The 22,559-nt window shown below is 37.1% G+C and overlaps 2 protein-coding genes across 11 annotated transcripts in view; both read left to right on the top strand.

Annotated features, from left to right (window-relative positions):
* The window catches only part of LOC119652982 (junctophilin-1), an 80,187-nt gene extending 76,557 nt beyond the window's left edge, over positions 1–3,630 (top strand). For all 10 annotated transcript variants that reach the window (XM_038057402.1, XM_038057400.1, XM_038057399.1 and 7 more), the window contains one exon: positions 2,617–3,630. In XM_038057402.1, the coding sequence (XP_037913330.1) occupies positions 2,617–2,703 (87 nt within the window). In that variant the 3' untranslated portion in view covers positions 2,704–3,630. The remainder of the gene's footprint in view (positions 1–2,616) is intronic.
* Positions 3,631–15,588: 11,958 nt separating this feature from the next.
* LOC119652912 (ruvB-like helicase 2) lies at positions 15,589–20,797 on the top strand. Its single transcript, XM_038057291.1, has 3 exons — positions 15,589–15,763; positions 15,833–16,107; positions 19,569–20,797. The coding sequence occupies exons 2-3, from the start codon at positions 15,844–15,846 to the stop codon at positions 20,754–20,756; spliced, it is 1,452 nt and encodes a 483-aa protein (XP_037913219.1). The 5' UTR covers positions 15,589–15,763; positions 15,833–15,843; the 3' UTR covers positions 20,757–20,797.
* Positions 20,798–22,559: the final 1,762 nt, after the last annotated feature.

The following is a 22,559-nucleotide window of genomic DNA, read 5'->3' as shown; positions in this document are numbered from 1 at the left end:
GAACAGACAATCATAACATCAGAAAATTCGCAATGATACTCGGCTCCTGCTTTGGCTCGTCACTCGACAGTTATCGCTTCTTGTACTACGAGGGGTGATGATGTTTGGTGATGTTTTCTAATGTAATATCACATTACATATTACATTTGGACATTTTCTTCGTTCCAATCTTCGTCTTTGAGATTTTCTTTGGAAAATGTTTGTTGAGTCCAAAGTAATTTGATTAATGTTGATATTTGGCTATTTGCCTCCTTGTACTCCTACATGAAACGCAAAAACTCAGCTTCTATTCATCCAGATATTGTAGAAATACTAATATGTATGTGTATGAAATGCTGTTCTTGTTCAAATTCTAGGCAATGATCCGAACAAATATATTCTTTGAGCTGTTAATAACATAAAAAGAGAGTTGTTGCCGTTAACTATTAAGTGTTTCATCATAACGAAGAAGGGCTGTCTAAATTCACATTTTCTACTTAATACAGTGATGATAAATATTTTTTTGAAACGAAACTGACCCTATTACTTATAATTTTCAATATATGAGTTATATACTCCAAAATTAAATTTGTAATATTATTATCTCAAGCAGATTCCAGATCAAGTTTGTCTCCGTAGTTGCGGCCCTGATTATTAGAAGTTCTACGCTCTTTTATTTACATATGCAGTACAACATGTGTTATTTTGAGTCTACTGAAAAAAAATGGTACATATTCAGGTTTTTTTATATTAGCCTAGAAGACTGACAATAATATTAAAGGATTTATAATTACATTCTTCTGTATTTTTGATGATGATTCGCCCTCCATATTAAGTAGCATTCACTTTTGTTAAGTGAACAAATTTGAAAATGTTTTTTTTGGGGAGGATATAGGATAATTAGCTAGCAAATTCTGCAACATAGTCAAAAAATATTCTCTCAAAACTCCGTTTGGGGGCATGCGATAAATTGCCCTCTAAGGAACATTCGACTTTGCAGATTTTAAAATCAATGTTTGTACATTCTGAACGACTTTGGCAGACTGTTAGATAGAGCCACTGGTGTTTTCATAATGTTTAACAAAATTTCGATATATCTTATATATAGATTTTGAACTAAACTTCAGTTTCATTTTAGAAAAAAAAAGTTCATTTAAAAAATGTGCTAATCTCCGGATAGCGGAATGGTCAGAGCACAAGGCCGTCGTACGGAAGGTCGCGGTTCAAATCTCACTGGCGGTAGTGGAATTTGTATCGTGATTTGACGTCGGATTCCAGTCGACTCAGCTGTGAATGAGTACCTGAGTCAAACCAGGGTAATAATCTCGGGCGAGCGCAACCCTGACCACATTGTCTCCTACAGTGTACTGTTGTGTAGCGTTAAGGTCTTGAATGAAATGCATACACAACATACTTCAAGGCCCTCATCCAATATTAATTGTTGCGCCAACGATTATTATGTTTAACTCAAAATGTAAACAAGAAACGCAGAAATAGTCCTTTTATGATAAGTAATTAAACGGTCTTTATTATTTATAAACACGAATGGCTTATAGAGTTGGTCAATCGTAATAACGCTTTTACGAAAGGCTTTTCCAGGTATTTTCAATAAATTGAAACAATAGATCTTTTGCTTCTCCATCTTTTATTTTTCAAATACTGATACATAACAGTGGAGATATGTATTGAATAATATTGCATTGACACGAATAAACAAAAAATACCTAAATACCTTGAACAAATGGACTGTTATGATGTTAGGATGTTAATACGAGTTGATGGCATGCTATCCTAAACCATAATGATAACTTAATGGTGGCTTTTTTGCATTTTGGATTAAACTTCTCAGCCAATTGACGCAGTTCTGAGAATTTCTGATATCTCTGAAATAAGGATTCTCCACATAAGGAAAATTTTCACCATAGTTTTCGACTTTCGCTTTGAAATGAACTGTTTATTTTATGTTACATGCCCCATTGCTGCTAATTAAATATGAATATGAACGGTTATTTTATGGCGTTCTGCTTCGAATAAGTGATGCGTAATATGGCATTAGCGTGACTTTTATTTTCTAAACAACATCATAGATGTATAGAGTTATTAGGGTTCTATTTAATGGTCCGGGCATATCTTTAAACCCTTAATTGGTCAGTCTAAACTATAAATTATTAAAGTTATTTAATAAACTTTCAATTAAATTGAAACCTTCTTGAAAATCAATCTAGTGAGGTAAGGATGTTTAAAATCTTATAGAATATTGTGGGAAACTAATAGTTCTATAATATTTAGAAGTACACAATACATACACGATAACCTCGCATTCACAATTTTGAAAGAATTTCGATGAAAATTCACCAGAAAGTTCATGTCTCCCCGTTTGATTTTAAATTAGAAAAGGTTTTGTCAGATTTCTAAATTAGCTGAAGTAGCAACTAATGTTTGAAATACGAGTAGAAGCATGTTTTCTAGTGTTCATTCGCATCAAAATCAGCTTGAAACATTTTTGCTTTTGTTTTCGAATAACGCAATAAATAACTTATAAAATAATTAAACATGGTCAACCATATGATACAAATATAAATCCATATTAAGTAATTGTGGAACTATTTGCAAATATTATCATTGCTAATTATTTAGGATTGGTTCTCGCGCCAGCAATTGGTGCTGCTGGTGCTTGCTATGAACGTAGTTTTGGCGATATTGTTCTTCAAGATGTTAACATAGCGTCGACTGAATTTTTGTAAGCTGCTTATCTCCAGTTTTCTGATAGCTTTAACAACGGGATAGCACTACAACGGGGGACCCACAGCGAGACAGTTTTATTTGAAAAACAATTGGATACCTTCGTGAAATTGGCATTTCGAAGCATAATACGACTGAAAAAAATCACTTTGAATCAAAAGAATTTGTAAAAATAAAATTTGTAATTTTTGTAATATGGATCATTGGAATGGAAATTTCAGAGGGCATGACGCCCACCACATTTCTGGTAAAGAATATGGAAGCAAAGTTTCGATAGCAAGATGGTGTTAAGGAAGACTAAAAATTGTATTTACTGTGTAATATTTTGGACAATTCACTCGAAGTAATTTCTAATAGAATGAGAAACATGCATATATGTATTACAATTTTGGATATCGTTTTTATAGATAAGAATGCTAACTTCGACATTTTGGAAAACTGTAAGAGGCAAAAGCACAAAAAATTGGACGAAAAGCACAAATTGGAAAAAGTCCTTTGTATGTTTAGGGAAAAATAATGTCTCTGAAAATCGTGATTTATATAAGCTAATAAAATTTATTAGTAATGAATAAAAATAAATCTCTGCACATTGTTTTTTCCAAAGAAAATGCAAATATGATGCAGAGCATTTAGCTTTAAAAGAATTTAAGTTACAAGAGTAATGAAGAGATAAACTAAATTAAATGAACTTAAAGTAATCAAAGATAAGCTAAAAGCACGTACACCTACATAAATAGTTTTCGTTGATTTTTTTTTCTTTTTTTACATAACGGATATTATATATAACTATAATGGTATTTATTTTACAGTTCAATTCATTTATTTGATTGATTCAAAAATAACTTCTACGATTTGTTATTTCCTTGTTTATTTGAAAATATGTTTATGAATAAAGATGTTGTAGAGATATTTGTGGTTTATTTTCCTTTTTATACCAAATTTGTTGCCAGGAAGCTCCTGTTTTTTCAAATTATATGGTGGTTTTTTGTAGAAATCAATTCAGTCAGTTTTTGTTATGAATATAGAAAGTTACTATCGAAGTCAAATTGAATAGATATTTGAATCTCAACGGCTTTACAAAGTATAAACGTGATTGTATCCACTTTTAAACTGGAATCGTTTCATCCATAAAATTACTATTTCTAGGAAGTGATTAATTTCTTTCTCGGTAAATTCAAGAAGTAGGGCAGATTGCGGTTACTCTTCTCTAGAGATAGCTACCAAAATCATGTGAAACCCAGAAAATATTCTAAAGCACAATAAAAATTAATCTAATAGATATCTACATATATTTATTAAATATGAGATTATACCCAATATAGGGTACAAAGAAATTATTTAATTATAAACTTAGATCAGTATATACATTTTAAATAAAAACTTGGAATTCCAAAAATTCATATTTTTTCACTTTCCTTTGCCATGTATTGAAAATAATATAGCGTAAGTTTCTTTAAAATCAGATACGATGTAATAGCCTTCAATTGCATTTGATTGTTATGGCTGTTCGTCATAATATCTAATGAACATACGTTTTGAGCCTATTGTCTGCATTAAGAAATATGAACAAAACGGGAAAATCGCAGCATTTTTATGCTAATGAGGTTTAATTGCAACTGAAATTCGGAGTTTATTAAAACCCAAAAAAAAAGACTGTCCATGGGAATGTTTTTTGGAGATAGTGAAAAATATATTTTGCGGTGAGAAATAAATTAGCAACCTAATGAAACAACAAACTCTTTAGAACGACCGTGATGTGGACCTGGAAATTGGACTACAAATTCCTTGTAAATAAATTAGTATCAGGTAGTTTTAATTCTTACGGCATTCAATGTAGTCAACCACCTTTTTATTGACACAGGAAGCACAAAGCGGCCGAATAATACTAAATTCATTCCAGACGTTAGAAAAGACGTTATGGTTGGAACCTGATAACATTGAGATAAAAACTGGTGCATGAATGATGGACATTTTTATTATCATGTATTTAAATTGAAGAGGACTATAGTTACTCATTTCACAATGATAAACCGAGAACAATTTTGAAAAATATGCTTGCAAGCATTATATGGATAAGCTAACCAAATATACAACACAGGTTTTTCAAGATAGATTTCTACAAGAAGAAATTCGAATTGAATAAACCTCTAGTTCAGATCTCTTTGATTTGCAATGTTACTTTCTATATCGCACTGATAGATGATCATGTGTGCATCACAATACTATTTCAAATATGCCTAATAACACGCCTCTACAGGTAGAAATTGATTTGTCAAAATTTTAGCGGGAAATGTCAATGTAAATTATAAAATTTTCTATATTAAAAAATTGACATATGCACTAGAACCGAACATCAGTCATCTTTACGCAGATCAACTGGTCAACTTGGTACCTTGAAATCGAGATAGAGATAGAGATAAAAATTTAAATTGAAGTGGCGTAAAAGAAAATAAATTATATTTTTTAAACTTAGAAATATACAACCAAGTTGCATACTACCATTGCCTTTGACATAATACTTCTTCCATTTGTATCATGATATTTTATATTTACTGCATTCTCCCATCATATCACTATAACCACTGACTTTGTTTTTCGTATATAAAAACATAAAAATCGTATAAAGATGTTGAAATTAAATGAAATATATAATGCTTGAAAACTTCCTTAGATGAATATAATTTTGCTAACTTTTTTACATATTGAACAGAAAAAACGTTTAATGTTGTTATAATACTTTTACTCAACGACCAATATTTGAGGAAAAATGAAAAATCCTAAATTTATTTGTATAAAAACTATCTGAACGATGAAAAAAAGATTTTCTTTTTGACAAAAACATCCATCAAAAATGAGTAGCAAGTGAAATGTATATTTACTAATATAGATATGTAGGAAAACAGATCACATTTACAACGCCAAATGTAATCAAGGAGCATTTGGATGTATCAATTGTTTCGCAGAACTTTCTTTAAATTATATACTCTGGTTAAAATTGTGGTTGCCCTCATTTGAAGATATATAAAACAGCAGTTATACTCTTGGTAAATTAGAGGAATATATAGGAGGTAGTCTTTCTTGTGTATTATTTTAGCTGAACATATTCGAAAGACTAAGTTGTAAATTCCTCTTTTTGGATCCAATTTTAACTTTTTTTCTTTCTTCAAAAGAAGATACAATAATAAAAAGGTTTGTTAAAAAAATGTTAACTTAATGAGATTTTATTAGATCGTTGAAAAACTTATTTTAAATTAAAAGTTAGTTTATAATTCTTGCTAACCGATGAAAGTCATATTACAGAAAACTCAATATGCCGTTTATCACAAACAACTATTTTTGTTGAATCCTTTCATTCGAAACTAAACTAAAGAATGTCACCTCTTCCAGAATTTCTTTTAAATGTTAACTTGAATGAATAAATATGAAAATATATTAAATCATCATCCAAAATAATCTTTAGAAAAGAGCATCTGAATATAATAAAATTGTAGATTCTAAAGAAAAAACTGGTAGATAGAATGTTGTATAATAATGCTATTAAAATTTATATGAAACAAAATTCGATCTATTAAAAGTTAATTTAGTTGATAGTAACAAAATGCTGAATTTCTTTTCCACTATACCATTCATTCATTTTGAGTGAAAGTTGAAAAGAAAAATGATAAAAATAAAAGAAGCAATCTTAGAAAGGCATACGGTGTTACTTTTTAAGGTTTTGTGTCAAACAAAACCTTATTTAAATCGATTTAATGTCTGTCTGTCTGCCACACCCAATTTACTCCGAAACTGCTGAAATTTGGTCAGAACATATGGTCTGTGTGCGCCTTCACATGCAGCGAGTGGCGCTATTTTGTAATAAGTTTGAAGGGGGGCTCTCCATACATACGAAAGAAGGGTGCAAATTCAATCAATATCAAATGAAAGAACTCGAATAGTAATTTCCGAAACAGATCTTATTTCTGATATCGGCTGAAACGTTTTGGAGTGAGAACTCAAAATGTGTGCCCAAAAATGTTTCTTTCTCAGAATCTATCCAACCGAAAAATATAAAAAAACAAAGTCACGCATCTATATAATATCTAGGCCTCAACATACATCCCATTCCGATATCTACACAAATAAAGTTGATAATAATAGGTATATTACCATGTTTTAAAAATTTTGCGGAAAACCCCCTTAAGTTCGTCCCGGAATTACAACATTTGGTTTCGGCATAGACGATAATATAGGACATAATTCTTCTTCTGAAAAGTTTGAAGGCAATCCAACTATTATTAACAAAGTTATAGAAGGTCAAACTTTAGAATTTCAGTAATAGAAGGACAAAGTTTCGCATCTCATCATTTAAATTGAATTTATATGAATGGTGGGGTCCATGGCGATATTTTAGTTTTCCTTTTTTGGCCTTGTCTTTAGTTATTTACATATCAGCTTGCGGGTAGTAACCAGTATAATATACATGGTTACCAGCAGTTTTTAATTTACGTACGTGCTTTTATGCCTGGAGTAAAGTGGAAATGCGTGAAGATGCGTTAGATCAATTTTTCAGTGCAGTAATAGAAAATATCCGTTTTTAAGGTTTAGTGTAAAACAAAACCTTATTAAAATCGATTCAATGTCTGTCTGTCTGTCTGTCACACGCACTTTTCTCCAAAACGGCTAAACCGATCCGTGCGAAATTTGGTGGACAGATGGGAGCTATGAAATCTCACGCATACAGCGAGTGGCATAAATTTAGGTGGAGTTTAAAAGGGGGCTCCCCATACATGCAAAGGGGGGATTCAAAAATCTGTTTCACCGGATCTAGTTGTGTAGGGTATCAAATGAAAGGTCCCGATTTGTACTTTCCGAAACTGACATTAGTTTTGGCATAAATTGCAAAGTGCTTGAGTAAGGAGTCAAAATGTACGCACTTGAAGTGAGACAGGACTCGTTTTCGGAAACTACCCAACCTAAAAATCCGAAAAAAATCAGGGTGGTGCGCCTATATGAAATCTAGGCCTCAAAATATGTCCCATTCCGATATCTGCTCAAATAAACTTACTAATAGTATATTACTACTTTTTAGAAATTTACTGAAAAACCCCCCTTAAGTTCATCCTAGGACTTCCGAACTAGGACTTTGTACCAGCATAGGGGACAACATTTTGTATATATGTGCTAAATTTCATGGAAATCAGGCAATTAACGCCAAACTTATAGCAGTTCAAACTTAGCAATTTCGCGCGAGCTTACTGCTTCCAAAGCCATGCAAATCAGATGCTGACGTCATAATTACCCGGAACAATTGACATTCGCGTGGAATATTAAAGCCGCATTTATGAAGAATCTATTTATCTTCAGCCCTTTTTAAGGTTTTGTGTAAATCACTTATGAGAAATCTAATCTTCGAGAGATGTCCCATTCCGGTATCTGCTCAAATAAATTTTCCAATACTATATTATCAACTTTTAGAAATTGACTAGAAACTCCCCTTAAGCTCATCCTAGGTGTACCAAATTGCATCGGCATAGAGGGCAGTCTGGTGCATACATACGCCAAGTTCCATGAAAATCCACCTATTAGTGTCAAAGTTATAGAAGTTCAAACTTATCAATTTTGTGCTAATTAACAGCATCCTAAGCCATACAAATAAGATGCTGACGTCATAATTAACGAGAATAATTGAAACTCGAGTGAAATATTAAAATTCCATTCAAGAAGAATCTAATTCTCCTTAGCCCTTTTTCTATATTTGATGTTGCTTAAATTATTGGAATTTGCTAATAATATTAAACTCAGGGCGTATGAGGTTGACCATTATCAACACAGGGCTTTCCATCAAATGATTTATTTAAATCGCTTTCTAGAAAATAGAGGGCAATGGAATTTTTAGCTATATTACACGGAGTTGTCGTGCACTCGTCGCTCCTCACATCTTTTTCTTTTTGTTCAGCCATCAGTTCACAAGCGGGGTCGGCCTGTGGTGATCGGTTTCGTCATTTTATTTTATCAAATGTCTGATCAGGATGTAATCTTGAGACCTTGAAATCCCCATCCAGCATATCAAGCCACCATTGTTTTGGGCCGGCTTTTTGGTTGCTTACCATTGCTTTCGATGTTCTGACCAATACTGGTTGTTGAATTCTCGTTAGCGTGAATTACATGATCACACCATCGCCTCTCTTGCAGTTTTTCCACGATCGGTGCAAACCCGTTCGATCGCGGATATTCTCATTTCAGACGTAATCAAAACGTGTCACGCCACCAGTGCAATGCAACATCTTCGTCCCCATTACCGCGAGACAGCGTTCATTGACCTTTATAGTCGGCCAATACTCAGAACTATAGAGAGCGGCAGACGGACGACATTGCAGTAAATTTTAGATTTGGGACGTGCGCTGATACTACGATCGCAAAGAACACCAGATGGGGAATGCCTTTTCATCCAGGTTGCGTTAATGTGTGAAATAATTTCATTACGCAGTTCTCCATTGGCAGATAGCATTGACTCGAGATATTTAAATCGCTGAGTTCTGGCAATGGCAGTAACCTGCCCCTCGAGATATTTAAATCGCTGAGTTTTGGCAATGTCGGTAACCTGCCCTTCGAGATATTTAAATCGTTCAGTTCTGGCAATGGCAGTAACCTGCCGAGAACTGAACGATTTCGATATCTCGGGTCAATGCTATAAGCCAATGGAGAACTACGTTATGCTCCTCACATAGGGAACACAAAACCTTTTATACCTGAAGCGTAAAGCTTCCGGTTTCCCGACTTGTTTTTAGGATAAACACAGTACTTATACTGATATGTATGTACATATGTGTATCTTCGAGTTTGGCAAAATATGATGTTTTGTATTCTTAGCTATGGACGAATGAAAAATCATGCAGAGCAAGTTTCTCACATAGAATAAACACAAAACCTCTATACCCGATGCGCCCAGCTTCCAGTATTCCGACTTGTTAAAATTGTTGTTCTAGAATAGTTTTAGAACAAAACTAATGCAAGGCTGGAGTTTCAGAAGGTAAGTATAAACAACGGCAATAACGATGATACTCGAAGAGAGGCAGTAAGAATTACGAAATTGTATTCTTTATTATACTACGGGTTTCAAAGTAGGAATCGGCATCATAAATGTTACGTACTTGTAAGTATATGAAATGGGATAATTGAAAAGCAATTTTCAGTTTCTCATTCTTAAAGAATGTTTTATTGCTTCATCTTTCTCTTATCCGGGATAATATCTTCCTTGGTCTTTTCTAAAATAACATTTTAAAATTTAAAAAATTTCATTCCATTCCGATGTAGCTTAATAAGAGGTCGTTCAAAAAGGTAATATTGGTAAAGGAAGTTGGTATTCCCATTGAATAGTACCATCAAAACGTCATACAAATGAATCAATGTGAAATTCATAGCTAAGTTTTGATTCAAACGCAATTTGTTTCGACCGTTTTTAATATGTTTTGATACAACGTATTGTTTTTGCATGAGAAAAAACCAAAGGAAATAACTCATAACATGACATATTAGTTTATTGAATTTTAATATGGCCGTAGCAGATCTTTGCTGGGAGGCGGCAGATTTTCATATCGAGAAATTAGGATAAATCTTGATGATTCCTAATGGAAGATATGAAATGTAGTAAAAACTGTAAACGTATTGCATAGAATGGGAAAAATTATGTTTGCCGCCCCAGTATGTGCTGCGATGGCTCTGCGATCGAAACATGATTGTCGTATCCCCTATTTAGGGCATAGTGCGTCAACACAACGTACGTGGTTATCAATTCCTGGCAATATGCTTTAGCCCTTTCCACCATTTTCCGAGAAGCTTACATTCTCTGTCAATACTTCCGCTCCCGCTGACAGCTTTTAAGTAACAGTGGCGGTTACTTTCCATGTAGTACTTCCATATATGCAGTAGCGCAGAGAATACTGGCGCAAAACCGCCTCACCTTGATATTAATGCTACATTTCCAAATTTCAGGCTTACCGCTGTTAGTGAGCTGACCGGCATCAGGTTCAGTGCACCGTCGGCAGAAACAACGCTTCCTAAATATGCAAATTGATCAAAACTTTCTATGTCCTGCCCATTATTGTAAATAGGAAGAGGGCAAAGATTACTCAGGCTGAGAATCTTGCTTTTAGTTGTGGTTATCGTCAGACCAACTCTGTTTGCCTCATTTTCTAGGTTCAGAGCCTTTGGTAAAAGTCCGTGCAGATGCCATCAGCCTCGAAACGTTTAAAGAAAAATTACATAGCGCATCAAACTCCTCTACGTTCTCCAGCCAACAACATAAAGAAAGTCACTAATAGTGAGAAAAAAACTTTCGGTAACAAGATTCAACCCTCCCAGACTCCGCTTTCTACTTCAAATTCCTCTAAGATTCCATCTTGCTTCCATTACTGTGGTCCACTCTTTTTGGGTTAAACACCCAAGTTATGTATTCAAAAAATCGACTGACGGTTTGGTCCAGAGCAAAGACAACTCATCGGGGGACAGCGTGACATACTGGTGGTGATTGCTCCATTTGTATATAATCTCAAACACAACATGAGTGCAAATTATATTCAAGGGAAAGAAAAACCGCCTCATGTTGAACCCTGAACCAGGCGGAAGTGAATTTCTTTTTAGTTTGAGGATGGACGAACGATTACCACCTGAGGGCAGAGATGAAGCAGCGTCTGATGAGTTGCCTCTGCCCTGGACGAAATCGTCAGTCGATTTTTTAACACATGACATTTTCCTTCCAGACGTCGCTGTGATAATAGCTAATAGTTTGTTCGTAATCCCTATCCTACGTAAAACGTTCCAAATATAGTTTCTGTTCACATTGACTTTTTGAAATCAATGAAGAGCATGTGGAGTGGTATCTAAACTCCACACACTGTGCCACAATGATCTGGAAATAAGTTAGAGCGGAAACCAGCTTGCTCTATGTCGATCAAGCTTTCGACGGCGTATCGAGGAACATGCCAAGATTATTCTAGTTAATATCTTCGCAACAGAGGGACACACGCAGATACTTCTCCAGTTGCTCCATTCAATACAAATAATAAAGATAATTTTGGTTCCATTGTGAGGAGCAGTGCATGTCCCCATGTTACACTGACTTTCTATATAATCCACACATAATGATTCAGGGATGAAGTGTTTTTTCCACTTTATCAGCTGTTCGTCATCGGAAATGATCATGGGCAGGCAGCAAACGTGACAAGTCAAGTAGAGACAAGAAAATAAGGTCACAAATTACCGATGATATTCATCATTTGTATCCTCCCTACGGCGTCCTCTTCATTGCTTTCACGTTTGGATCTACAAATTAATGTATGTGCATTAATTTAACTTTAACTTAGAGCAGCTTAAATTCAAGCCCCTCGCCCAGTGGAGTCACTAAGCGTTTCAATAAAACTTTGTATTTTCTTCGTCTTATTGGAATTGAGACTTTCAAAAATTATAGTAAATAAATGAGTGCTTCTAATATTTTTTTCAACGGATATATCAACAGGGTAGATGATTTCGACACAAACAAAAACATATGCTTTTTTAAGGGAGGGGGTACTCATTTAGATATACCTTGTAGGAACAACTGAAACGATCGATGTTAAACATGTAGATCAAAGTTTATCGACTTCGCGGATGATGGTGACGCAACACGTAAGCTACCATCTAATTATGATCTTTTCTGAGGCGGATACTGTGATGGTGCTGCAGCTGCTAAATCTATTGCTGATTGCGATGTGGTCGATCTGGTCGTATGCTACCGATGTGCTGAATCCTAACCCAACCCAGCCCAACTGACCTAGTGACATGTTCTCTGCTTGAATAATGTACAATCAATGGCGAAGCGGCGGAAGGTACAGAAATCTGCAAACCGCTCAACCTTATTTATATGGTCCACAAGGCCGTGATCCTCCATTATATGTCCGAAGATGTTATCAGAGCCCATCTTGGCATTCAGATCGCTCGTCACAACAACAATTTCTCCTTTGGAAGCCTCTCCTGGATTGTATTGCGCACTATTCGATTGAATGCTTCTAATTCCACACAGAAATCTCGCAGTCAATACCCTGTCTGAAATCGACTCCAAGATCGTAAAGGCCAAAAAATTTCTAAAGTATAAGAGGACAGTGCCGTAAGAGACAGAGAAATACTCTAATTCCCATCTAACCTCAGTTACCCCAATTAGTGCTAGAATCGTCATCCAAGTTGAAGAAATTGAGTATCTCCCCCGCCTTTGATAATGTTGCGAAGGAGCGTATATACCTGGCACAAAAAAAACAATCCCAGATAACTGAAGTTTGTAACCGATAAGCTCACCCTTGGATTGGATTTATAGGAAATAACAAAAAGATGTGTGGAAACTCACTGGTTAAAGAAATATCAGGCGATGACGGTTTTACGGTTTCTTACCAGGGCAGAGGAAAATCGTCAGACGCTGCTTCACCTCTGCCCTGGGAGCAACGTGACCGAAACGGCTCGCAGATATTAAATGCTCCTTTATATAATTCGCAGAACCCACACATGACTACGATTTATATTGAGCGCAAATCCGCCTTATTGATCAGAGTTTGGCCAGAGCGTTGATACGGACTTAGGGCCCCGCAATTCTCAAAAAAATATTTTTAGCTTCAGGGAAAACAATCACAAAGACTATTCAACCGATTTAGTTTAAATTTGAATCAATTATTATACACGCAGGTACGGACCCTCAAAGATGTTTTATTTTATAAGAATACATTTTTTTTTAACTATTTAGCATAAGAAAAAACTTGGGTTTCAAAAAAAATCCCAATTCTTTTGTTATTTTTAAAAATACAATTTGCAACTCCCTGCATATATACGGTGAGTCTCCCTCCTTACACCTGAATGCCAACAAAACGCTTAGTAGATGTATAAGGTTCATTGCATTTTATAATCCAACCCAAATTCTAAATAGTTCCTTGACGAGAGATATTTTCTCTGTCTTGCTATAATATACTGTCACAACAAATTTTTTCCATTTTTTCAGACCAATGACATTGCAAGCAACGCTCAAGATTATGCAACTAATTTTGCCAAAGGAAGTCAAATTGATCTCCTTAAATGCATTCCCCTGGTGATTCGATTAATAATTAAAAAGATTCAGCAATGACGTTAATAGATCTTCTCTTCAAATACTCAGCGGCAAAGTTCATACAATGAGAATATAGAAATTGGAAAATTTGACCTCAAGTCACATTAATGACATAGAAATGTTAGAAATTAAAGGGAAAATCACCAGAATAAAATGAACATAGAACTCCGTGCCAATCGTTCTTAGAAAAGAGCCTTTAAAATTATTAGTATTACTAAAAGTTTTTAACTAATAATTATAGGAATGCGAGAATAATGAAAATATTTAATAATACGCTGTAAATACTGGGAATCTGCAGTGCAGTTCTTAGATACTAAACAATACAATTTCCGTGTCAATTCTTCCCAAAGGTGTTCAACAGGTGGGAAGGTGTTTTCAGAAATTTAGGGCAGTTATGGCCCTATAAGTCACATTTTAGAAATATGGAAAGTGTGATTGAGATCATTGCCCTGATGGAAAGCAAATGTATCCAATATATTCTATTCATACTTTCCAAGAAAATTTGGAACCGTTTCGGCACAAACATCCTTTTTCAAATCGAATTGGACTAAAATTGTCAATTTGATTAATTTTGCCGATGTTTCGAAAAGTTTTGCTCTCTCCATGTAGCTTTATTTTTAGGTGACGTATTTCAAGAGAGGTTTGTTTTGATTTCGGTGCCATTGCTTCCGTATTTCTTTCCTTTCCAAGAACACTTGAATATTGCCTTTAAATTTCAACTCAAGCAGACTTGTATTTGCTGTTGATTCGTTTGTCTGTTCGATTATTCGTTGGGCGTGAATTTTTGCTTTCTTTGTTATTATGATTTTTTCGTAATAATGTTGAATATTTATTATGTTGTATACATCTCTTGAAAGGTATGCTTATCAACTAAAAGTTCCACATAAATTTTGAAAAAAAAACTGTAATTTAATACAACTAAACATATTCAAAATATGCAGCACCCTTTGTTCGATTATAACTATAACTATTCCTCTTAAGCACATGTACATTTTTAACTTAAATAATTATTAAGAAAGTTCAAAAGGAGAAGGGGAAGTTAGGAGAACTGTCGGCATAATAGAACTAGGGTGTAGGTTTGGTTGAAAGCCGAAGGCGTGAATATAAGTAAAATTAGTTCTCCTCCATATAAGAAGAAAGTTGAATCTTGAATAAAAATAGTAAAAAGCCCTATGTTGAAGTCCTATCAAATTTTAATGCAACCGTAGCTTTTATACTTTAGGTAAAATAGGGGTTAGATTGGATAACAAAGAAGAAAATAACATTTTAAAAACAAACCAAACCTGTATGTACAAATTTTGATTCTTTAATTTATATCGAAATACCAAATTGCCTAAAATTAATAGACAAGGGGTAGCTTCCTCCAAACTACAATTTTTGGTGTAAATGTATATTTCGAGAGCGACTTACCCCCTTCATCAGTACAAAGCCAGTTAGCTTTAAAAAAAGCTAGGTACCTTTGTACTAATAAGTCGCCCCCGAAATATATATTTACACCAAAAATTGTAGTTTGAAGGAAGCTACCCCTTGTCTATTAATTTTAGGTTAGGCTTCAAATAGCAGACGAACATCTAATCTCTTATCAAATTGCCATTTAAAGAAAAGGACTCCGTAACACCAAAATGTTAGGTTTTATGAAGGACCAACAACTTCCCACGAATGGCATTTAGAAGAAAATGGCTTACGAAAAGCGAACCGCTGTATAGGAACCGTCGAATTCATTTATTGTGAATGTACATTTGGACTTTTTGACATGACGATTGACATAAGCTAAACAAACGAATGTCGCCGCATTCCGTTTGTGCGAAACCATAACCTGGAAAGGAGCACGGCGTTATCGTATTCCCGGTTTGTGTTTTATTGATCAAACGAGTATATCATCGGTTGAATAGCATATTTTCCTTGCTGCCAATAAGCAAATTAAAGAGGTTTTAGCGACGGGTAAAAAAGATTCTTTTCAATCTTTGTAGGTTTTGGAACTTACTAGAATCGTGCTGTTTCCTCTTTCAGTTTAAAGCACGATGACGGACGCTGAGAAGCTGGAAGTTCGGGATATAACCCGAATCGAGCGAATTGGGGCGCATTCCCATATCCGTGGCCTCGGACTTGATGATGTCCTAGAAGCTCGAGCGGTTTCCCAAGGAATGGTTGGCCAAAAGGAAGCCCGACGCGCTGCCGGTATCGTGGTGCAAATGGTGAGGGAGGGCAAAATCGCTGGAAGATGTATTTTGTTGGCTGGCGAACCGAGTACTGGGAAAACGGCGATAGCAGTCGCTATGGCGCAGGTAAAAATCTCAATCTTGTTATATGACTAACGACCTGTTTGTGTCCTTGGGTTATAGTTGTATTCAGTATTTAATATCAACACAGTTAGTCATTCAGTTCCCACTTATTTGATAATCCTGCATCACTCGCGAGGAAATCTCGTCCTTAAAGGGACTTATATTTTGTTTGGGTGGCCAATATCTCCTAACAACTGCATAGCGGGTCGACCACGCCAATACTCCATCGTTTCCGATTCGACGAAATGCGCTTTATCTCCAGATCTCGAAAAGTCTATGGTGCCGCATTTTTCGGAAACTCGAGGAAAGTGGGTTCAGCAACTCATTCTATGCTGCTTCTTAAAGTGTGACCGGTCCAATGTCATTTTCACCCTCTAATCTATACATCTACTGATTACTAATACGCGAAATGGAGACATGGTTCGAGATTTTCTCAGGATAAATTTCCCAGTGGCACAGTGACAGGGGTTAACGAAGCCTTAAGAGTTTTTGGGTGACAGTTGTGAACACTTTCCATCCGCTGCTCCTATACAACAAAACGTTGATGTTGGCAGATACGTCTGCATTTCCATATTTTAGACAAAACAATGAAGGCGGATCTGGCCCTGTTAGTGCGTCATATGACATTAAGCTCGGCGCCACCATTGGCAGAAACGATGCTGATAGATAAATTTATCGATAGCCTCGATGTTCTGCCCGTTAATGCAGATAAGTATATTAGATGACCAGTCACACTGAGAAGCTTGGTTTCGTTGGTGTTTATCTACAGTTCGCCATGGTCCATTACACGGCGAGAGGGCAAACACATCATGTGCGTAATCTAGGTGTTTGCGGAAAGTAATCATAGTCCAATGAAGTCCTCCGGATAAGGCATCGTATAAAACGTCACCGATGAGCAGTAGTGTCGGTGACAGAATGCAACCTTTTCGGATTCCACTTTGAACTACAAATTTCCGATAATATTTTACTTCGGTGCAGTCGAATGATGCTAGCTGTTAGCTTTTCCGCAATGCTCCCTCCATACGTAAAGCGTCACACATAAATTTTCTATTCACGCTGTTGAAATCCTAATCGAAATCCGTGATGATCAGGTGAAGCGGAGATCTTAAGTCTGTAGAGTGCCCCAAAATGATTGGTTGGGTGTTGGTGTGAACGATGCAGGAGGATCCAAAACGAAAACTTTTCGAATTTATTTGCGGCAGCTGTTCTACACTCCTCGATCCGCCTTCATGTCAGAGATCCGCCTTCATCGTGATGGGTGAAATGAACTCCAAGGTGGGATTTGACACCTTGCTCGGACCTGTGATGGGGAAACACAGTCTTGGCGACCGCAACGGTAATGGTGGGAAGTTCTGCAGCTTCCACCGCCTCGTCATTGGTGGCACATTGTTCGAGTACAGAGCCTGGTCAGTTGGGCTTCAATTGACCGACGCCGTATAAACAGATCAACCACTTTGCGATGAAGTAGAAGTAGAGTAGATTTAGGTTTTGAGACGCAAACATCGGCTTCGAAAGGGATCACCATCTGATGGTCCCTTACTTTCGCTTGCATGTTGTGGCCGCTACTTCTCGCACGGTTGGGGAGCTGCGACCATCTAAGTTCAACATCGACGGCTTATATGATCGAGCTGTCCTGTCGCTCGACAGTGGAAGAGTTATTCGATCGGACGGGAGATATACTGAGTATGGGTATTGGGCCACCATCAAAAATGCTTTTTGCTAGGGTGCTACCCAACTCGAAGGGTCGTCATAAGATCTGGCTAATTGCGGAATCGTAGAAGCGAGTTGTTGAAAGGAAGGGATTGAAGGCGCTGTGATGGCGGGCGTGCGCTCGAAGTCGGATACCGAGCGAGAAGTTCAGCTTAGTATGCGCCGTAATAAGAGAGAAATTCCCATTGCGCTGGTCAGGGGAGCGGACTGTATATCGCATCACGATAAAGCTGGCATGCGGTCGCAAACCTTTCGATGGTCCTGTGAAAGACTTCAACGATCGACTTCTCATCCACGATGATGAATAACTGAAGAGGTGGAAAGAATACTTCGCCACGGTTCTTAACCGTACCATATCCAGTGAGGTTCCGTCTCTTGTGGATGAAATAGCTAGTCACTGTAACATGCAGATGCAGACTTTTCTTCCTAGCAGAAGAAGAATCATTTCGGCCATCAATGCACTGAAAGGGTGTAAAGCCATTGGGTTTAACGGTCTTCCTGCAGAGTTATTTATCGCTGCACCTACAGGTACTGGAGACTTGCTTCTTCCACTCGTACGGAAATCTTGAGAACCCGAGACCTTTCCCAGAGATTGGAAGAAGGCGACGATCGTCAAGATCCCAAAGAAGGGGACCCGTTTTGAGTGTGACAATTGGAGGGGTATTTGCGAGCTCCCTGCCGTCGCAAAGATAGCAGCTACAATAACTCTGGAACCCATCAAAAACATCTCAATAGCTTGACCGACAGAGGCTGGTTTCGGCTCCGGATCCTAGTACATTGACATCGATTTCGAGAAAGCTTTGGATGAACAGGGAGTGTATCTGGAGTACTCTGCGCAGGAGGCATATCCTGGAGAAGCTAATAGCTATTATCATAATGATAGTGCAAATTGTCACGTGCTGTACCGAGGCAAAATCTCAAGAGAATTTTGAGGTCCAAAACGGAGTCCGCCTGAGTTGTATACTGTCACAGGAATTCAATGGACGATGACATCTTTCCTCGACTACGCTTGAAGACATCAGTTTGCACTCTCCATGGTGTTGCGAGCGAGTTTTTTCTGCCGTAAGCATTTGTATTGTATTTTGTTTGGTTTTTACCTTCCTAGACCTCGCGGGTTCGAATAAATCCGGACGTTGTACACATGCCACAGAAAACCCAACCCCAAAATGGAAACGCAATTCCCGAAAATGCCAAAATGACAGTAGTTCAGAAATGTCAATTTTAACAAGTTCTACAATGTTTTTGACTATTTTTATTGTTTTTGTTTAAAAGCATCATTAGCATTCGTGATGCTTCTCATTAATAGGTTAAGGTAGGGTGACAATGTGACGGTGGCATCCACTCTCTCAAGTCGTCTAACGGGTTCTTGGTGCAGAACAGTAGAGGAGGACTGCGAGCGCCACGGGGGTGGTGTGTGGAGCTGAAAAGCATTTCAGATAACTCCGAACGATGGTGCGTATGCGTGATTAACGCGCTATATCCCACCAAGGAGTGAATGGCAACCATATATTTACGCGTTTAATCCCAGAATGACCCCTTAATATTCTGCAACTGCATTCAAAATGTTTGCTGTATTAAATAGGAAAGCATATTTGCTTATATATTCAATTCCAACAATTTTTTCTCTGGAAACATTTTTCCTTCACAATTAATTTAAATCAAAGAGGCTTGCTTATAAAGCCAAGTTTGATTACCTCAGCAAGAGCAATAAGAATATATATTGAGAAAATAATTTTCATTTGTTCATTTCACAGGCACTCGGTAACGAGACTCCGTTCACAAGCATGTCTGCATCGGAAATTTTCTCACTTGAAATGAGTAAAACAGAAGCGCTTTCCCAAGCAATGCGCAAAAGTATTGGTGTGCGTATCAAAGAAGAAACCGAAATCATTGAAGGCGAAGTTGTAGAAATACAAATTGATAGACCCGCAACGGGCACGGGGCAGAAAATTGGAAAAGTCACTTTGAAGACCACCGAGATGGAAACTAATTACGACCTGGGCAACAAAATAATCGAATGTTTTATGAAAGAAAAAATCCAAGCTGGAGATGTAATAACAATTGATAAAGCTTCCGGAAAAGTGAGCAAACTTGGTCGTAGTTTCACCAGAGCGAGGGACTATGATGCAACTGGTGCCCAGACCAGATTCGTCCAATGTCCTGAAGGTGAATTGCAAAAGCGCAAGGAAGTTGTTCACACCGTCACTCTTCATGAAATTGACGTGATTAACAGTCGGACTCATGGATTTCTGGCGCTGTTCTCGGGCGATACAGGCGAAATTAAACAAGAAATCCGAGATCAAATTAACGGGAAGGTGATGGAATGGCGTGAAGAAGGAAAGGCGGAAATAAATCCTGGAGTATTGTTTATTGATGAGGTCCATATGTTAGATATGGAGTGCTTTTCGTTCCTGAACCGAGCTATGGAGAGTGATATGGCACCTGTCGTTATAATGGCTACCAACCGTGGTCATACTCGAATTCGTGGGACGAACTATCGCAGTCCTCACGGCATGCCTCTCGATCTACTAGACCGCATGATCATCATTCGCACTGTTCCCTATTCTGAAAAAGAAGTGAGGGAAATTCTGAAAATACGTTGCGAAGAAGAGGATTGCGTGATGAACAACGACGCTTTGACTGTCCTGACACGAATCGCTTGTGATACGAGTTTGAGATATGCCATCCAGTTGATCACGACGGCGAATTTGGTAAGTCGAAGACGCAAAAGCACGGAAGTAACTGTGGAAGATGTGAAAAAATGTTATGCGTTATTTATTGATGAAGTGCGGTCAAGCAAGATTCTAATGGAGCTGCAAGATGAATATATGTTTAATGAAATAGAATCAGATAAAGCGAAAGATAAAGATTCGATAAAGGGCAAAGGTAAAGACAAAGACGAGGAAAAGCCGGCCGAACCGATGGAATGTGGAGATAATTAGGTTAGAGAATTACATTCATATAACAGCATTTTATATGCGATTAGGATTTTGAAATGTTCAAATAAAACAACATTTTTCCAATCAAAATAAGCAACGAAGTTTAACAAGCAACTTTCAAAAATATATATACCTTGTATGTTGAGTGGGATTGCATTCTATTGTCTTGATACTACGTAGGTAAAATTAGATAGGTGTGCAGCTTATACAGAGTATTCTATTTCGGCCGACAATGTCTTAACTTGAGAAATAGTAGAGAAATAGTGCGATATCGAACTCACGGTAGTTTTTGCGCTATGATATGAATAGAGTGACTAAATTTCACAAGCAGTGCCTTCATTAGTAATCGTATTGTGGCCGTCGATTACCGCCATAGGCCCTTAGCAAACTCAGAATAAACTCCTCTACAAGTTTCAGATTTCACCTTTGGATGTGACGTAATCGATATCCTTATACTATATATAGATCTCTTTTTAGGCATGCATTGCTGTATTTTTCCCCAAAAACCTTTTCAGTTGGAACATGAGATCAGCTTTCTCGGTTCTTCGGATCCGCTTGATAATTCCGTTCGGATCTTTTAGGTCGGGATTAGCTTTGGTCTGGGTATCTCCGTATACAAGAGTTTCTCCTAGCTGGAGATAACGATTGCTTCTGGACTTCGCACTTTTTTTGATAACCTATGTCCATCCATTGTTTTTATTCCTCTTGGGTTTCACGACGCTAGCCGTAATTTGTAATCTGCCAAAAGCTTTTCCCTTTCTGGACTTTTGGTACCGCCTTTAGGAACTGCATGTATGCTTTTTTCCCTTATGGGCCTGTTGATTCCCTAGATTTCTCTCTTCTTTCATTACTATTTTAATTGGTCATAATTTATTGGCAGCACCGTAAGGTATCATTTGGGTGGCTTGTGACACTGATGGGACAGCAGATTTAGGGTTCTAATAGCTCTTGCATGTTTTAGTGCGTTTTTGTTATCAATTTCGTTACCGGTATTCTTAGTAAGTCTGAACACCTTTATATAAATCACTTGATACCATAAGATACCAATGTTTCCATGTTATTCACCACCGAGGCACTGCGGTCGAGAACCTTACTCACTTTCAAAGGTCGCCAGTACTGGGGTTCGGGGCCGCTGTTTTTGTTTTTTTCGCTGGTGTTATTAATTTTATTAGCATATTTGATATTTCAGGAACCACTTGTTCCCTTCATCAGTGCTATACATTTTTTGACATCAATAGATATTCCCCTCTCCGCTAACTGGAGTCGTGTTTCTCGGTAAGAGATCTGGCAACTCCTCACAGCAAATGTGAAAAAAGGCATTTTGAGAAAAAAAGGATTTGAAAAATCGCCTTTCGGATACGTAAAAACATCAAGCGATTACCTCCTGGGGGTTCGAGTCTGAGCCTGTACCCGATAATCGGCTCTACACTCTTAAAAACTAAGAAAAACACGAATTTCGGTTTGAAGTTTTGGCAGTGTATTCTGCGAAAGCTAAGTTAACGATGTATCCATTAAAAAAATGGATTTTGAAAACCTCCTTATGTGGTTTTCTCACTTAACGCAACAGAGTATTCGATATCCTGTGTGCGTTGGCGTCGGCTTTTGACATGACGATACAAGTCTCTCTCGGTATACCGCGTGTCCAGTTTATCGGAAAGGTCTTTGTAATGGGCCGCTCGGGTAACAGCTTCGCGATTGGCATTCTTGTAAATTTGCCAATTGGCCAGCGTTTTATCGTCTGGAAACTTATGGTAATCGTTTCTTTTCATGGACCTTCATTTGGATATTGTCATTTCGAAGCCAAGT

This window comes from Hermetia illucens, chromosome 3, assembly GCF_905115235.1.
Source record: "Hermetia illucens chromosome 3, iHerIll2.2.curated.20191125, whole genome shotgun sequence".
In the NCBI taxonomy this organism is placed as follows: domain Eukaryota; kingdom Metazoa; phylum Arthropoda; class Insecta; order Diptera; family Stratiomyidae; genus Hermetia; species Hermetia illucens.
The sequence above is the reverse complement of the archived record's forward strand: the minus strand, read 5'-3'. Positions and strand labels throughout refer to the sequence as shown.